The sequence below is a fragment of the Budorcas taxicolor genome, chromosome 5 (genome assembly GCF_023091745.1).
Source record: "Budorcas taxicolor isolate Tak-1 chromosome 5, Takin1.1, whole genome shotgun sequence".
Lineage (NCBI taxonomy): Eukaryota > Metazoa > Chordata > Mammalia > Artiodactyla > Bovidae > Budorcas > Budorcas taxicolor.
Window position 1 is genome coordinate 153,028,977 of NC_068914.1, and position 17,637 is coordinate 153,046,613.

A 17,637-nucleotide genomic window follows, 5' to 3' on the forward strand; every position below is an offset into this window, starting at 1 on the left:
AGAGAGAGCTGACTTTCAGCCCCCCTCACATCACTCCTATAACCCTCCAGGCAGATGGGTAACATCCCCACTTTCCAGGCCTGGATACAGGTTCAGGGAGTACAAGGACCTTGGCTGGAGTTACAGCCCGGTAGCCCCCAAATCAGGACTTGCCCCTCCTCTCCGATTCTGATGTCAGCTTCGCTTCAGGGCCCCAGAGCAGCTTCCCTGTGCAGAAGTCCGACCCAAGTGGCTGCTTCAGGAGGGAGGTGAAGATGAAATGAGATAACGTACGAAAGCGAAGCACCTGGCACAGGGTCTAATAGATAAGTGGACGCCACCAGCAGAAGGCCCTGAGACTGTGGGTGGGTGGGTGGGTGGGGTATAAAGCAGCTTGTCCCTGCCCCCCCACCCCCAGAAAAACAGTCCCTCTTATTTATAGGGGACACTGGACTCTGTAGAGACTCCCCACCAGAGCCTGGGGATAGGGGGACTACCTAGGGATGACGTGGGGGTGAGAGGGCGGCCTCCTAGAAATGTTGACCCAGGAAGGTGAACTCAGTCTGGAAGAAGATACAAGAAGGCAAAAACCTTCTGAGACTCTATGAACAAAAGAATCATTTATTAAGGATATACAACAGACCTGAACTCCACCTTGCACTAACCTTGTGCAGGAGAGCAGGGCTGCTCATGCCCAATTCACAGACAGGCAGACTGAGGCAAGCGGGGAGAAGCAACTTGCTGGGATGCCCTGGGAGGGCATGACAGGGCTAGCACCGGAACCTGAGTCTCCAGACTCCCAGAGGGGCCTTCCGGGGCCCTCCATGCCACGTCACCATCCCATTTCGTCTCCCTGCAAGTCCTCGGCAGGCCAAATGCCACAGAGGAGTAAAGCAGCCCTCATCCAACAACATACACTTCCTGGTGCCGAACCCCATCTTCCAGGATGGGGGAGGAAATGAAGGAGCAGCTCCTGAGGCCCCAAGAGCCCCAGCGCTGGGGAGTGGCCAGCCAGGCCCACCTGACGGCTGTCACAGCAGGGACTGCATCTGGAGCATCTCTGGCTTTGGTCCAGGGCTCCTTCTGAAATACCCTCATTCCTTGTCCAGGCAGAGAGGGTGTCTGTGGGCCTCAGAGGGGAAGCACAGAGGAAAGGCAGTGGAGCTGGGCACCACCCACCCCTGCCTAATGCGGAGGTTTGGAGGGAGGCCCTGGAGGAAAAAGGGAAGCACTTTTGCTGGTTGGTTTCTGAGGCAGTTGGCTTGGTCTAGGAGGAGGGGTGAGGGGCTCACAGGGGGGTGCCACCCAACCTCTCTGGGCCTGCCTCTCAGCCCGCTGTCCTCCCCTCTCCTCCTGTGCCAATGTGGGCCTCAGTCTCTGGAGGAAGATGGGGGCTGGGGAGGCAGCGAGCTTGGGGCAGGGCCTCTAGATGTGAGTCACCCCTGGTCCACATCTTAGCTCTTCAGTGCTGGTGATTTCAGAAGGGGGACAGTGATGTGAAGGAGGTCCTGTTGGCACCTCTCTTAGCAAGCCCCCCACTCCACCCGCCCAGGGCTCCCCATGCTCCTCCACTTGGTTTCTGAATGTGAGGTGAGCACCCCTTGAACCCACCCTCAAGTCTCTTGCTACAGTGATTTTCCCTGCAGACTAAATCTGGCCTCACTACTCAATCTTCATATAACTTTCTGTGGCCTACCCAGCACCCTCAGATCAAACGATACCCAAACCCCTCGGTGAGGCCCTTCATGATCCAGTACCATTGGCCGCCCAGCCTCATAACCCCATCTTTCCCTAGCACCCTCTAAACTCCAGCCATGCCCAGATGCTCACAGTTGCCCAGATGCTCACAGTTCCCCAGACGTGTGCTGTCTCATTTCTGTGCCCATGCTGGAATGCCAGTCCCTGCTTCTTCACCCATCCTTGAAGACTGACCTTCTGGGACTTCCCTGGCAGTCCAGTGGTTAAGACTCTGCCCTTCCACTGCAGTTGGCACGGGTTCAATCCTTGGTCAGGGAACTAAGATCCCGCATGCCACGTGGGGTGGCCCAAAAAAGGAAAGACCCACATTCTTCCCATTCTGGACCACCCCACCACAGTGCTTTCTCATGACTTCTCCCAGAGCCAGCATCGTGCTACTTCCTAATTAGGTTCACAGTCAAATTCTGCCCCCAACAGAGAGCTGCTTGAGGGCAGGGACTGAGGGCTTCATCTTTGAATCCTCTGAGGCCAGCTCAGGGCCAGGCACATAATAGGTGCTCGGTAAAATACCTGCTAAACGGATGGGGAAAAGAAGTTGTGCCTGGTGTCAGAGGGAGAAAGAATGGAGGCGGGTGCACAGACCCAGGACCCCAACTTTTTATGGCCTGGCTCACCCTGGGCCTCCTTCCAGGCCTGACCCCCTTGGACAGGCCAGAAGCTGTTAGGCAGGGGCTCCTGGAGGATCCGCAGCGGGGCCTTCAGGAGGGCCAAAGCCTGCGGCCTGAGTCCCGAGTCTCGGCGGCAGCCTCAAGCCTGGCACCAGCCCAGCCTTTCTTTAGCGCTAGTGAAGAGCAGAGCAGCAGCCGCAATCCCTGTTTCCGGAGGAGGCAGGGCTTTGTGGTTAATGGGTCCTGAGCCCTCTGCAGAGGCGCCCAGAGCGGGCCACGCCCTGGCCCCTGCCAAGGAACAGAGCCTCTCGAACCCCAGATCTAATTCTCCAGGGACCCTGCACCCCTTCAGCTGTTTTCTCTGGGTATCCCCCCAGCTCAGCCAGCTAGCCCTGGCCCTCTTCTCGCTAACTCTTGGACCTAATTCATCCTCAAACTATTTTCCACTGGCTTCCCCCAATCCTTGCCACAGCACAGTTTTGGGAAGGGGTAGGAGAATTGGGAGGTGGACCCTGGACCTTGTGGGAGTGGCTAAGAAGGAATGGCGGGGGAGGGGGGGTCTCCACTCCGATTGGTCATCTCTGCTCCAGAACGGGCTTCAAAATTCCATTAACCCCGCCTCCTGTGGCCCCCATCCCATTCCTGAGTTACAATTGGCTCAGCATCCAGGGGGCGGGACTCACCGGGGTCTGGTCCACTTAAAAGGGTGGGAGCGGCCCAAAGCCCATTTCTCCTGCAGAGTCTTCAGACAGCTGGTGCCGAAACTCCAGGAACATCCTTCTCTCTTCAATCATGGCTTGTGTGAGTATGCGGACCCCCCCCACCCTAAGGCCCAGAGATGGTCTGGGGGCTCAGCCGGGAAGAGCGAGGGTAGATCAGGATCTGGGTTCTAGTTCCCGTGGTGCGGCCTTGAACAAGTGTCTTTTCTGGGCTTCAGTGGCCGTGTCTGTAAAATGAGGGTAGGGCCACAGTCCCCCAAGGCCTTCTCTGGCTTAAGAAATCTCTGGATTCCTCCAGAGTCTGATAGCACAATTATTTCTGCCAAGATCTGACTTTCTGCAGCTCTTTTGAGAAGTGGGAGTGGAAAGGGTGTGGCCGACTGGACATGGGGGCGGGGGGAGCATTTTCTTAGTGCCCAGGACACTCTCCCTTCCCCCTCCTCCACCCCATAGAAACTCCTCTCCCTTCCCCCCTGCAGCTGTCCCCAGTCCCTGGGCCAGGGCAGAGTCACCCTGTGCTCCAGAGAGCTCTGAAAAGTGGCCAGGATCTGAGCCACACTCCCTGGGGGGAGCCTGCATAGGTTAGCCCGCAGCAGTGGGTGATTCTGTCCAGACGGTCAGATGAAGGTTAGGGGAGAGTGCCCTACGACCCTTTCCTCCAGGCTAGGAGGGGTGTGTCTGTGTGATAAGGGATATCAAGGAGGAAGCTAGAAGATTCTGCAGGCCCCGAGGGACAGGATTCCAGTTTTTGGCAGGAGGAACCACTCACACCAGTTAAGCTTTGCATTTGCATTTGTTAACCCTGAACCAGCCAGGGTGCAGGCTCCTACCCCGGGGCCCATTCTCCCTTCTTAGAGGGGTCTAACTGTGCTCCTTAGGGGACTCCTCTCCAGCCCCTGTCCCTCTCTGCACAGAGGGGCTTGAAGGGGATGGTGGACACCGCCCAGCTCCAGGCCTCTTCCTTTCCCTCTCCAGCAGATGTACAGACGACAGCCTCACTTGCCTTCCTTTGCCCCTAACTCGCAGAGACCATGTGGAGGTTGACTCTCTCCATCTATTCAGCGAGGCAGGCTATGGAGCAGACAGCACTCCACCTCCCAGGCTAGACAGGGCATCTAAAATCCCCAGGCTAAATGGCAGAAACTTCTAGATCCTGTCTTAGAATCTCAGTCCTGTTACAGACAAGAAATTGACCCAGCTGGGAGTAGGGACTTGCCCAGGACCACACAAAGAAGGAGAGCCTAGAACTTGCAGCCGGGTTCCTCAGGCTTCAGGTCGGCCTGGTTAGAGCACCCTAAAAAGGGGACGACCCCACCCCTTAATCCCAACCCACCTCTCTAGACACCCCCCGCCCCCGCCATTGCGTCCTCTAACCCGGCTGGGCGGGGTCTCGTCTAGCAGGGTCTGGTCGCCAGCAACCTGAATCTCAAACCTGGGGAGTGCCTCAGAGTGCGGGGCGAGGTGGCCGCAGACGCCAAGAGGTGAGGGGGACGACGGCTGGGGTGGCGGGTGGCAGGGGCGGGGGCTCAGCTCGAGGGAGGAGCCGGGCCCGGTCAGGGGCGTGGCTGGCTGGGCCCGGCCCCTCCCTCCGGCGGGGGCAGGTTTCAGGTCCGCGGCCGCTGAGGCAGTGTCTTCTGGATGAGTCACTTTCTCCGCGGGGTCTGGACGCCCCCACCATTGTCTCACCCTTAAACTGAACCAGCTGCGGCCTCGTCATCTACCTCGGCAGGCCTTCCTCCCGCCCCTTGTGTGGGCGGGGCCTGAGGAGGCGGGGAGAAGGGAAGAAAGGGCGTCACCCTTGCTGCCCGCCTTCCGAGATCCGTTTTTTTTTCTTTCACTTCTTCCTGAACTCATCATTCGGCCAGCTGGCCTAGTTTCTCCGGACTCTTGTGACCTTGGATCACTCAACCCACCGCCTTGAGCCTTATTTGTTAATCAGTTCATGGAGGGGGGAGGTTGCTGTGTGAAGGTGAAATGCTGGATCTCTCGGTGACGATGATGACCAGCTGACCGTATGAAAGAGCCGCAGGTTTCACGTGCACCACTTGTGCCATTCTTTCCAAACCCTCAGAGATAGGCATTGCTGTTAGCTCCACTCAGCAAATGTTCATGAGCCCCGCAGTTATTAAGCACCTACCTGCTGTGTGTCACGCATCGTGCTGGGCACCAGGGCTACAGATAGACAAGACCGACAGGACAGTTGCTCTCCCAGAGGACGCCATCTGGAGGGAGTCTCTGACCTTGATCAAAGGGGCTGGGACACACATTCATGTCTGCAAGAGTCCTGGCTGTCAGCATAGCAAGACCCTTAAGAGATGCTCTTTGTGCAGCCTCCGCTGTGTAGATATGGATACTGAGATCCAGAGAGGGGCAGGGACTTGCTCAGGGGCACAAAGCAAGGAGGAGGCAGGGACACAGCTAGAATCCAGGTTTCCTGCTTCTCAGCTCAGTGAGTTTCCCCAGCGAGGTGCATTCACACGGACTGGGTGGCACAGACTAGAGGGTCTGAGGGGGCTGTAGCCGGTGGGGGTGGCCTCAAGCCCACCTGTTACCCCCTAGCTTCTCGCTGAACCTGGGCAAAGATGACAACAATCTGTGCCTGCACTTCAACCCTCGTTTCGAAGCGCATGGGGACATCAATACCATCGTGTGTAACAGCAAGGACGCTGGGGCCTGGGGGGCCGAGCAGAGGGAATCTGCCTTCCCCTTCCAGCCTGGAAGTGTCGCGGAGGTGGGCTGGGGCCTGGGGGCGGCGGGGGATCAGGGCACTGGGTGGGCTGGGGCAGAGCTGGGTTGAGTGGCTAGAGACCTAGGTCCCAACCCTCCAACCCCGGTCCCCCTTCCTCTCCCTTCCCAGCTCCCTGCCCTTCCCTCACCAGTTGTGTGATCCTCAGTGAGCAATATCCCCTTCTCCCAACCTCAGGGCCTCACCCATGAAGCAGGGCTGTTGTCAGGGCCGAGTGAGGAAAGGGCTCTGAGAGGGCCTAGGATCTGCAGGCTGCAGCTGTGGCTGTGGAGTCAAGGGTCTCTGTGGGGTCCACATGCTCACTGCCCTTCTGCATCCCTAGGTATGCGTCTCCTTCAACCAGACAGACCTAACCGTCAAGCTGCCTGATGGATACGAATTCAAGTTCCCCAACCGCCTCAACCTGGAGGCCATCAACTACCTGGCTGCAGGTGGTGACTTCAAGATCAAGTGTGTGGCCTTTGAGTGACATGGGCCAGCCAGCCCATGGCCCCCAATAAAGGCAGCTGCCTGTGCTCCCCCTGATCCAGCCTCCTGTGTGTGTGGGTGTGGAAGAGGAGGGTTCCACCAACTCCCCCAAGCCCTGTCTTTGCCCTTTCCTTCACTTTCACTCACTACCTTGATGCATACCTTTTTTGGGGGTGGGGCTGCGCTATGTGGCTCATGGAATCTGAGTTCCTGACCAGGGATGGAACCCAGGCCCATGGCAGTGAAAGTATCTAACTGTTGGACCCGCCAGGGAACTCCCTTGATGTTATACCTCTTAAGTGGGCTTCGAACCCACTCCAGTATTCTTGCCCGGAAAATCCCGTGGACAGAGGAACCTGGCAGACTACAGTCCATAGGGTCGCAAAGACTGAAGTGCAGGCATTCCTCTTACGTGCCACTGACATCTTCTTCCCCTGGGTCCCCTGGGCTGAACAGAAAGCTCAGTACCCAGTAGTGAGCTCAATACTAAATAAGCCCCAGTCATTACCCTCAAACAGTTCCCAACTCAGCGGACCCCAGCACACAGTAGATGCTCAAAAGGTGCTGAATAAATGAAACAGGCAAGAGCAGGCTGATTCATGCCATGGTATCTGAGGCAGCACAGAGGGAGGTAGAGGGAAGAATACCTGGGGCCCCTCATTTGTTTTCGTAAGCTAAGAAGCCGTCTGATTTCAGACAGTGCAGGGAAACCAGCTGTGTGCCCTTCTGGGCCTTAATTGACCTCACTGAGCCTGTTTAATTCATGTGTATAACGGGGAGGATAGCACGGAGCCTCTCACGGGATTGTTGTGAGGATGAAATGAGGTGTGTGAAGGAGGACAAGCGTAGGGCTGGCACATGACAAACACGCAGTGGATAGTATACCCGTCCCTGCCCCACTATCACTTGAGATCTTATCCCCTGAATCTGAAGAGTAGGAAACAGGCTCTGGGTGGTGACTCCCTGGTCTGTACCAGGCCCAGCTGAGCCTTCTGGGGCTCCCCAAGCACCCCAGCTTTGTGGTGCCTGGCCACACCCTTGAATGCTGGAGTGTAAGGGCAACCAGGGTGCCAGTCTGGAAACTCAGGACCCTTAACCCAACAATGGGAAGATGGGCTTGGGCGATGGCCCTGGCACCACCTGCTGCCCCATTTCTGATAGGAGGAATGGGGGAAGGGGAATGCTAGCCCCTGCAGAGAGCCTAGAAATAGAGGCAGGTAGGCCTCCTGCTACACACAGCCTCTTCTTCCCTGCAGAGCAGAGGGGTGCAGGGGACTCAGCTTGTGATGAGGCCTCCATGAGCCCTTCTGCCTGTTTCCAGAGGATGTGCTTTCCAAGGCCAGCCATGCTGTGTTACTCTGGAGGGCAAGGCTTCACCCAGCTCCGTCATGCTCATTTGTCACAAGGGATGGGACATGAGCTGATTGCTGGGCAACCCTGCACACTGACCACGCCTCTGCCCCCTTTCCTTTCTGCTCCCTCCTGTAGGGCCCCTACCTCCCTGGGAAACAGCCCCTGGGGACTGAGCCAGTGTTCCCAAAAGGCTTAGAATCAGAACCTCAGCAGGCAACCCCCAAATCCCAGGGCAGACTCCTGAGGTGTGTGTGGGGTGGGAGCTTGGCTAATTTCAGTCTCCAGAAGAGCTAGCATCAGCTGTGAAACACTGGATAGGTCTCTTTCCCCCAGCCTTAGTTTTCTCACCTGTAAAATGCAGGCTATTATTTTCAACTGTCCTCTTTGGGTGGATCACTCCCATCTCAGTGGGTCCGCTGCAGGACACATTTCTATGTGGGCCTCGGAGGATGGAGCACACAGGCTAGGAGCTGCCGTGAGCCACAGCCAATCTCCAGGCTCTCCTGGGGCACCCAAGTGGCCACCCAGAGAGAGACAGCTTTGGAAGTCTGGCTGTGGGTGGGGCGCCCTCTGCTGGACATTGGAGAAAGTGTCTCCTTGACTGCCTTTTTCTCGCCCTACTTACTCTCCCCACACTGGCTGAACACACAATATACCAGGACTGGGACTACAACCAGGCGGAGGAAAGCTCCTGGGGCAGATTAGGAGAGAGATCACTGACTGTGGAGGAAAGAAACTGGGCTTGGAGTCAGACAGACCTATGTTCAAACCCCAGTTCCATCACTATGTGCCCTTGGACCAGTTACATAACCTCTCTGAACCTGTTTCCTCACCTATCAAATTGCATTAATACTAGTATCCACCTTGTGTGACTGTTGCAAGGATTAGCTGAGATAATGTGGAGAACTGCATTGTGCCTAGCACAAAGTAGGGGCTCTGTAAACATTGGTTCCCTTCACCTCTTTTCAGAGGCCCGTGCGTCCCAAGGGCCTATGAAACTGGGTCCAGAGAAACAATAAGTAGAGCTCTGTCTTTAGATGACAGGGCTCTACCCTCAGCACCTGCTCTTCTTGTCTATCTGACCTTGGGTAAGTGACCACACCTCACTGAGCCTCATTATAATGGGACTCATATCTCAAAAAAGATAATCATTTAGGGACCGTGGCGGGCCAGTGGTTAAGACTCCACACTTTCACTCTAGGGGACATGGATTCCATCTCGGGTTGGAGGGCTAAAGATCCCACATGCTATGTGGCACAGGCCAAAAAAAAAAGATAATCGTGCAAAGAACTAAATGGCAGCTGCTGTTAATTCTTTGGCTTATCACCTTCATCATCATTTCTATTAAGAAAATGTGCCATCTCTTGCTGTGCCTGAACATAAAAATATGCTCAATGAACATAAAAATAATTACAAGGAGAAAGTGATCCAAAAGGGAAGTGTGTTAGACTGTGAGCTAACTGCAGCAAAGGGCTCTCAAGCTTTTGGAGTCTGGGTGGGGTTGCCAGTCCCACATCTATTTCCCTGGAGTAAAGGGGACCTGGAACTCCCAGGAAAGAGTTTGGAACAACGGCACCTGCCCGAGGTGGCGTGCTTCACTCTGCGCTGGGAACTTTCGCAGATGTGGCCTCCCTGAGCCCTTCCTGGGCTGGCAGCTCCAAATGGGTGGGCTGCGAGGGCCGACTGTACAGAGATCCCCACAGAGCAGCTGTCTTCTTACTCGGTTCCAGTCTCTGCACCTGACCGGACGTTCTAGGAGGGCAGAAGCACTCCACACACAGGACAACAATCGGGGGTGACGCTGCACACCACTTGAGAACGAGCTGACTTTAAGTTACTTCCCCTCTCTGAGCCTCCACGGAAGGCGTCTCACCCGGCATCTTGCTGGGGGTAAGGCGGGGCGCACCACTGCAGCCAAGGCAATGCTTCTACCCAGTAGGGTGCCAAGGATGGCAAGCGGCATGGCCACTAGTGGCAGTGCAGGGCCAGAGAGACAGTTGTTCATCACCCTGTTGTTCAGCTGCGGGGAGTGGGGAACGTAGGGGCGGGGGCAGAGATCCCGCCTGTTATACAAGAAGAGAGGGACGGGAGGAACGCAGGGTGGCCCCTTTAAAAGGCGGGGTCCGGCGAGCGGAACGGGCGAGCGTCGCTGCGGAGCACTTCCGGGAGGCTGGCCGTCCTACAACCGGAAGTGTCTTTGGTGCGCGGAATCCTCGCCGCCGAAGCGTTCCTGCTATGGGCCGCAACAAGAAGAAGAAGCGAGATGGCGACGACAGGCGGCAGCGGCTCATCCTGAGCTTCGATGAGGAGAAGCGGCGGTGAGTGCCAAGGCTGAGCGGACCCCGTTCGGGCCGCCGGGCAAGGCCGAGGCCGGGTCTGTCCGCACACGCTCACGCGGAAGGCCCTTCCGGTCCCGCCCTCTCGGCGTGGTGCGGAGCCCTGGCGGGTGGAAGCCGCGGCTCTGGGCCCCCCAGCCCGGAGGGATGGAATCGTCCGCCCCGCCCTCGCGTCGCTTTTCTGCTCCCCAGGCCGCCTTGTGATGCTGTGTGCGCGGCCCGAGAGCGGGCTTCACCCTCCCCAGCCTGGCGGTCTCGCTCGCAGTTGGTGGTGTTCAGTCTCTCAGTCCTGTCGGACTCTGCGATCCCGTGGACTCACAGTAGACTCAGCTGTTTTGGATGAATAATTAGCGAATGAAACAAAGGCCTCCGGACCTTTGAGTCGGTCCTCTAAGCCTTAGCGTCTGGTCTAGCCCCACTCAGAGTGCCACCTGGACCTATGGTAGTGGGTCAGCGAAAAGCCTGGTGTTGGGCCCCAGAACAGATAGGAATGGTGCGGCCGGATCTAGGAAGATGAGAGGGGCTGAGATAAGATGGAGCGTGGGGGAAGGAAGTGCTGGGGTATCGTCAGGAAACTCAGGGAGGCATCGACAGGACCTACAGACGAGTCGAGGGGCAGAGTCCTGGGGAAATGGGTGTTGGTCCAATGGACAGTTTGTGGAGGTCTGGGTGAGGGTGGCCTTGAAAGCCCCACTTGAAGCGGCCTAATTCACTGAGGAATAGAGTTTGCCAGTGAAGAAGGGACCCTCACCTGCTCTAGGTTCAAAGGCTCTCAGCCTATGCCCACCACCTGGCCCTGTTGCTGGCAACTAAGAGCCCAGGAGGGTGTCGAGTGGGGAGAGAGGCAGCACCTCCCTCCCTTTCCCTAACCTGACACTCTCTGACCCCCGTGGGCAAGTCATTTGACCTGCTCTGCCTCATTGTCTCCCATCTGTAAATTGGGAATGGGTATCTGATTGAGGACAGGAGGAAAAGGGGGTGACAGAGGATGAGATGGTTGGATGACATCATCGACTCAATGGATCTGAATGTGAGCAGACTCCAGGAGATAGTGAAGGACAGGGCATGCTGCAGTCCATGGGGTCACAAAGAGTCAGACGTGAATGAGCAACCGAACAACAATAACCACCCAATATGCATGTTGTTAAGATTACATGAGTTAATACGTTTACATTTTTGGAATGGTGCTTAGCACATGGTGAGTGCAGTATTAGCGTCCCTGCCCCCCCGCCCCCTTCCTGGAGTGAGCCCTTCTTTCCTTGTGTCCTGATTGTCTCTCTTGCCTCTTTGCTATAGGGAGTACCTGACAGGCTTCCACAAGAGGAAGGTGGAGCGGAAGAAGGCAGCCATTGAGGAGATCAAGCAGCGGCTGAAGGAGGAGCAGAAGAAGCTCCGGGAAGAGGTGCAGAGGGAGAGGGCAGGAAAGTGTCTCTGACTCCCAGGGGACCTGCAGCCTCGCTGGCCCAAATAGGGGCCCCTGCAGGGCTGAGGGGAGGGGGCGGGCAGGCCTGGGGTGCAGTTTATGCAGATAGAGATGCCGTGGTCCAGGTGTGGGGAAGGTTCAGGGTAAGATCCCTTGATCTTTCCCTCCAAGCCATGGTCTTACTCATCCTGGAGGGGAGCAGTGTCTGGGTTGAGAGGCCATGTTCATCATATTGCCTTCCCTTTGGTTTCAGCGCCACCAGGAATACTTGAAGATGCTGGCAGAGAGAGAGGAGGCTCTGGGTAAGTCCAGTCCTTGACCTGACCTGGAGAATAGCCAGTCGGTTGAGTTTATTTATCCCTTGGTGGGTGGAAAGGAAGGCGTACAAGACTGCAGAGAAGCTGACGTCCCTAGCTTCAGGGATCTTGGTGGTGCCCTAGGAGCCAGGGGTGTCCTCAGGTACCTCTAAATGTCAGTGGATCAGAGACCAGGAGGAGACCCAGACCTCTTGGCAAACGGATCCTGAGCAGAAAGCCCAGTTTCTGAGGCCTGGAGGGACTGGGGGTGGCAGCAGCTCCTGGGGTCCAGGTGGGGACCAGGTGGTCTGGGGTATCCCTGGAGCATGAAGGGAGGAGTTGGGTCATTTCCAGCACTTGTCTGCAGGCCAGGCTCTGGAGCCAGTGACTTCCGGGTGCCACTCTATAGAGTAGAGGGGGCCGTTACATTCCAGGGCTGGAGTCAGGGGTGGGGTGTGTGCCGGAGCCTGCTTGCTTGTGTCCTGGGGCTGAGGCCTGGTCCTGTACCCACCCTGCACAGAGGAGGCTGACGAGCTAGACCGGCTGGTGACAGCAAAGACGGAGTCGGTGCAGTACGACCACCCCAACCACACAGTCACTGTGACCACCATCAGCGACCTGGACCTCTCAGGGGCCCGGCTGCTCGGCCTGCCCACGCCTGAGGTGGGGCTCCCTCCTAGCCTGGGGGAAGAAGGGACACAGGGTCAGCCTGGCTTATCAAGCGAGTCAGTAAGCGCTGGTCCATGTCAAGGATTCCAGTACAAGGGGCTCTTTCCTCTGGGTAACCCTCCAGGGCCTGGACCAAAGCCCTGAACCCTGGGGCTTCAGAGGTCAGCTCTACCACGAGCAGCTGTGGGAGCTTGGGCAAGTTTCTCTGCCTCGCCTGCTTCTTCCTTTGACCAGTACATTGGGGGTCACTGATGATAGCAGCTGCCTTGCCCGGGTCGCTGTGAGGATAAGGGTGGTCAGTCCACTAGAAGCCCTCGAGAGTGGCTGATTGTGCTTGCTACCCCTGCAAGACAGGTCTCTCTGCTCTGACCTGTGGGGTGTGAGTCATAGCAAGTTCCAACCAGCATTTAAAAAGAAAAAAGGAAACTATCAAAAGTATCAGAAAGCATCCCAGCAGGTGTTGTCTTATGAAAGTATGTTTCAGTTAAGCTTGTGTCTGGGTTGTGTAGGGATTTATGCACATGAATGTGTATAGTTTGGAGAAGGAAATGGCAACCCACTCCAGTATTCTTGCCTGGAAAATCACATGGATGGAGGAGCCTGGCGGGCTACACCCCATGGAGTCGCAGAGAGTCGGACATGACTGAGTAACTAACACACACACGTATGTATAGTTAGTTACCAGGTAAACCACATCCCCTTGCGTGGGTTATAGTGTCTTTAAGTTCCAGAGCCACTGCTTTAATTACATCCTTTCTGAGCTCACACTTGCTTTGCGTTTGATGCTTATTCTTCTATTTGTTACCTGTGTGTGAAAGTTGCTCAGTTGTGTCTGACTCTTTGAGACCCCATGGACTGTAGCCTGCCAGGCTCCTCTGTCCATGAGATTCTCTAGGCAAGAATATTGGAGTGGGTAGCCATTCCCTTTTCCAGGGGATCTTCCCAACCTAGGAATTGAACCCAGGTCTCCCGCATTGCAGTCTGAGCCACCAGGGAAGCCCTTTCTTCTGTCTGGTCTGATACAAAGACCAGTCTTGTCTCCATTTTAGAATTCTTGAGTTTGCGAGTGTTGGAGTGTGCCCACTGTGGGCCATGGCGGTGGAGGACTTCAGAACCCAGCTCTGCCCCATGTCATTCCTGCTTCAGGGCACACGTGGCCTTTCCCCACCTAGAGCCGCCTTCTGAGTGCCGAGCAGGCATGGGCGGCAGCAGAGGGGTGACCGTTCAGGAGGTAGGTGCAGGCCTGTTGATCCGCCACTCCTGTTCTCTGCTTCTTTAGCAAGGGGCCGGGTCTGGGCCTGAGGAGGAGGTGTCATCCGTAGAGAAGCCGACCAGAGCCTTACCCAGGAAGTCCAGAGACCCTCTGCTGTCCCAGCGGTGAGCCCTGGCCTGTCCTCCCCTGTGAGCCTGCTCCTATGGCTGGTGTTGTGACAGTCACCTCCCCCTGGCCCATGGTGGGTGGTGTGGGGCAGAGTGCCTGGGGTAAAGGACCTTTGTAGCTGTGAGCTGAGGAGCTGGCAGGCCCGCTGGGACAGAGCATGCTGCCTTTGGAATGGGATTTGGGGCCTGTCCTGACTTCCCTTGCATGAGCTAGGCTGTCAGGCACCCCCCAACCCAACCTTCCGCCTATACCTTATTCCCCAGGATAAACCGAGGCTCAGGCCTCACCAACCTTCCTCCCATAGGATCTCCTGTCTCACGGCCTCACTGCATGCACACAGTCGCAAGAAGGTCAAGAAGAAACGTCTTCGCCGGGCCCAGGACACCACCAAGAAGCCCCCAAGCGCCACTCGTACCAGTAAGACACAGCGCCGCCGGCTGACAGGCAAAGCCCCGCACAGCGGGGAGTGAGCTCTGAGACCCTGGCCAGGCACCAGCCTTTTCAGGAAGGACCTGTCCTGTCTCAGCTGGGCTATCTCATAACCCAGCCTGCACCCAGGCAATGACTACAGCCCAAGCTTGGGAGGCCAGCACCCCTCCAGCCTGGGGTTCGGACTCCAGAAGGTGTGGGCAGCCGAGAGCTGGCTTCCCCCAGGAGGAGCCTCTGGGGACCAAGTTTGGGGCATCTGCCCAAATGTGAACCTCCCTGGACCTTCATCAGATTTGTGAAACTAAGCACATGTGTGGTTGGTTTGTCCCTAACCCTGATGCCACACACCAAGGGCAGGCGTTTTAGGGGGTGAAAACTGCTGGACATGGGTCACCCTCGCTGTCCAACAGTTCTCCCTATGGGTGTGTAAAAGTGGTGCTAGGCCTGGGCCCCCTGATGGGGTGAGGCCCAGCGCCACCCCTGGCAGATGCAGAGTCTGCCTGCAGCCCTGGAACGCCGGCTGGTGGGTGAGCAGGGATGGCCTCTGCCTTTTCCTAGCTGGGACGTTGGGCCTGTCCCTCCCCTTGGCCTTGCTGGTCTCCTCAGCTGACATCAAAGGAGTGGAGATGGGGAGTCCTGGAGTATTCTCACCCCCAAACTTGGGCAGCTTCCGTAGGTTTCCAGCAGCTCCCAGACAGCCCAACAAAAAAAGAGCGATAGTCATTTGTAAAGAAAATCTCTCTCTCCTCACTGAAAGCGTGGCTGGCGGGTGCTGGGTGAGGGCTGCCAATTCTTCACACTTCTTCCAGGTGCGGCTTCAGAGCCGACGGAAACCAGCCTTGTTGCAGCACACTCCCCGCTCTAGTGATGGAGCTGGGCTGGTGGCAGGGTGTAGGTCCGCCTGCTGCAGGTGGGTGTGGTGCGAGGGTGGGCAGCCGGAGCACCTGTTCTGGAGATTCAGACCCTGCCTGCGCTGACTGGTTCCTGTGGTTGTGGACCAGGGCCCAGGAATTTTGGGTGCTACCCTGATTTGGGGAGCCGTGCCCAGCCCTGACACCAGGACTGCAGAGGGCTGAAGGGTGAGCTCTCGGCCCCTGTGAAGCTGGTGGGCTATTGAGTGTGTGTGAAGGGAATGCGAGTTCCGCCCCTGCACTCGGGGCTCCTGGAGAAAAGGGGGCAGGGATCTGGGGTCTGCAGGGCAGGCCTTCCCCTTCACTCACCATGGAGGGCCTGCTGGACACAGTCTTGGCCCTGCATTGGACAGGCGCTCTCCCATCACCATCAAAACCCACCATCGGGCTTCCCTGGTGGCTCGGGTAAAGAATCCACCTGCCAGTGCTGGGGACATATGTTCGATTCCTGGTCCAGGGAGATCACACATGCCACAAAGCAGCTAAGCCTGTGTGCCACAATACTGAGCCCCTGCTCTAGAGCCTGCTTGCTGCAACTAAAAAGCCTGCGCAGCAGTGAAGACAAATACACCGTCTGGTGCTGGCTGTGCATGTCCGAAGGCCACACCTGGCCGTGGGAACATATGGTTGGGAGGCCCTGTAACCTGGCTTCTCTGGCTCCTTTCACCTGATCTCCCTGCTGCCTTCCTGTTGTCCTCCCCATGTGACTTAGGGTGGGGCCACTCGCCTCACTTGGCTGCCTCCTCATTTGGCTGCCTCCGTCCAGGGCAGAGGGCGGGGTCTGTTACTGGGCCATCTAGATGGTTCTGGTACTTGACCCAGGGCAGTGAGTCTCCTGACAGGCCCTCATGAGCAGGAGCAGAGACGAGCCCGGGGGCTTTGCACAGGGCCTACTGCTGTTGCTGGCCCGCTATGCCAGCTCCCCGCTGCTGACCTCCCTGGAACTGTCACCCCGCATGTAAAGTGTCACAAGACATCTACCTCTCAGGCCTGCCCAGAGGCTGAAGTGAGACCACGTGCCTGAACCACTTCCCATGGCTCCTGACCTTCCTGGGTGCACCTTCCGTGTGCGCAGCTGCTTCTGACACCTGACCCTGCTTTCCATCCCCAGTGCCATAGGGTCTTTTCACAGCTTACAATCTACATTTGTAACGTTGACCTGTATTAAATTCTCATCCGTCTCTCTCCCACCTGTGCCTGTTTTTCATCCAGTAGACCAAGGAAGTTGAATCATAGTGATCTTTGTCAATCCTAAGATCGAAAATGGTGGAGTGAGAACCCTCTGGAGAACTTTATATGTTCTTTATATGTTCTTCCTGTCACTGTCCATCTGTCAGGCCCTGCGGTTTGGGGCCTTTAGGAGCTTAATCAGGAAAGATTAGATTTAGCTACATATAATGTGAAACAAGATTTAAAAATAACTGGCTTATGTAAAACTAGAGTTCTCAGGTTAACAGAAATGGAAGGCAGTGAGCCTGAAGCTGAGAGGGCAGGCTTCTAGCTTTTGGTTTTGTGCCATTTTCAACACACGGGTTCTACCTCGTGGTCTGAGATGGCTGCCTGAGCTTCAGCCATCATATCTGCCTCTCAGCTACAGAAAGGAAGAAGGAATGAAAGTCAGGTCCCTCCTTTTAGAAACACATGGTGCTTATGCTATTAGGCAGGCAGCAAAGGCTTTAGGGCAGGAGGAAGAAGGAACTTCTAGCTGCCAGGAAGGCTGAGGAGCGTGGCTTGTTCTGGAGAACCATGTACCCACCTAAGAATTGGGGACTGTGTTGCTGAAGGGGGAGTTGGTATTGGGGTGCAAGGAGCAGAGTCTCCTACAGGAGCCAGAAATGTAAAGGGCTGACAAGGGGCTCCAACCGTGGAACTAAAGCCATACCAGAGGCTTATCGGTTCCTGTTACTACACGAGTTTCCTGATGGGTCAGGCCTGTGCTCGTAAAACAAAGCCATGGTTGTAGTTACCGGGAGCCAGGCCTCGGCTCAGCAGTAGGCTCTGGTTTTGGGGTAGCCTGATTCTCCCTGGAGCTTAGGGTGAGGAGGCCAGGTGGAGCTGCCCTGTGGGTCTGGAACTGAGGAGGAGAGGGACTGGATGTCAGGGAAGCCTTAGCTTCCTGTTCCAAAATCCTCTGGATCCTGGGACTTGTCTGAAGGTCCAGTGGCTAAGGCTCCATGACCCCAATCAGTCCTTTGTCAGGGAACTAGATCCTGCATGCTGCAACCAAAACCCTGTGCAGCCAACTAAATAAATATGGAAAAAAAAATTCCCTTGACCTTGATGTTCCCTAGACTTGAGCTGTTGCCCTTCCTTTGGCTATGTGGATGGTTCTGGGGAGAGGTTCCCAGTTCATCCTAGTGTGGGGTGCTCACTCCCTACTCTCGTGAGCAGATCTGTCTTAGCAAAGTCCTGTTCTGAACAAGCATCTGCCTCCTTCAGTCACTATAGAAGCCCTTTCTTTAGGTGTTCACAGGCCGCCCTCAGCCTGTCCTGCTCTCCTTGGCTCTCAGTTGCCTCCTCTGGGAAGCCTTCCCCGACCCCTGGGAATTAGTCATTTCTTC

At 56.4% G+C, this 17,637-nt stretch overlaps 2 protein-coding genes across 4 annotated transcripts; both read left to right on the forward strand.

Annotated features, from left to right (window-relative positions):
* The first annotated feature begins 3,000 nt into the window (after positions 1–3,000).
* On the forward strand, positions 3,001–6,335 carry LGALS1 (galectin 1). 2 transcript variants are annotated; one of them, XM_052640740.1, is made up of 4 exons: positions 3,001–3,146; positions 4,466–4,545; positions 5,624–5,795; positions 6,133–6,335. In XM_052640740.1, exons 1-4 carry the CDS (start codon positions 3,138–3,140, stop codon positions 6,277–6,279), a joined length of 408 nt encoding a protein of 135 aa, XP_052496700.1. In that variant the 5' UTR covers positions 3,001–3,137; the 3' UTR covers positions 6,280–6,335. The 2 variants fall into 2 exon arrangements, with proteins under 2 accessions (XP_052496700.1, XP_052496699.1); XM_052640739.1 differs by having other exon boundaries at positions 3,020–3,146; positions 4,463–4,545.
* Positions 6,336–9,812: 3,477 nt separating this feature from the next.
* Positions 9,813–16,243, forward strand: NOL12 (nucleolar protein 12). 2 transcript variants are annotated; one of them, XM_052640069.1, is made up of 7 exons: positions 9,813–9,949; positions 11,264–11,369; positions 11,644–11,692; positions 12,207–12,349; positions 13,635–13,732; positions 14,041–15,075; positions 16,065–16,240. In XM_052640069.1, the coding sequence occupies exons 1-6, from the start codon at positions 9,867–9,869 to the stop codon at positions 14,204–14,206; spliced, it is 645 nt and encodes a 214-aa protein (XP_052496029.1). In that variant the 5' UTR covers positions 9,813–9,866; the 3' UTR covers positions 14,207–15,075; positions 16,065–16,240. The 2 variants fall into 2 exon arrangements, with proteins under 2 accessions (XP_052496029.1, XP_052496030.1); XM_052640070.1 differs by lacking the exon at positions 9,813–9,949 and adding an exon at positions 10,090–11,165 and having other exon boundaries at positions 16,065–16,243.
* The last annotated feature ends 1,394 nt before the right edge of the window (positions 16,244–17,637 follow it).

Excerpts from the sequence above, each read along its gene's own strand:
- LGALS1 (XM_052640739.1), top strand. Across the intron at positions 4,546-5,623 it reads GTGGCCGCAGACGCCAAGAG|CTTCTCGCTGAACCTGGGCA; the intron begins GTGAGGGGGACG and ends GTTACCCCCTAG. Across the intron at positions 5,796-6,132 it reads AGCCTGGAAGTGTCGCGGAG|GTATGCGTCTCCTTCAACCA; the intron begins GTGGGCTGGGGC and ends CTGCATCCCTAG.
- NOL12 (XM_052640069.1), top strand. The coding sequence starts at position 9,867 with ATGGGCCGCAACAAGAAGAAGAAGCGAGATGGCGACGACAGGCGGCAG. Across the intron at positions 11,370-11,643 it reads AGAAGAAGCTCCGGGAAGAG|CGCCACCAGGAATACTTGAA; the intron begins GTGCAGAGGGAG and ends CTTTGGTTTCAG. Across the intron at positions 12,350-13,634 it reads TCGGCCTGCCCACGCCTGAG|CAAGGGGCCGGGTCTGGGCC; the intron begins GTGGGGCTCCCT and ends CTGCTTCTTTAG.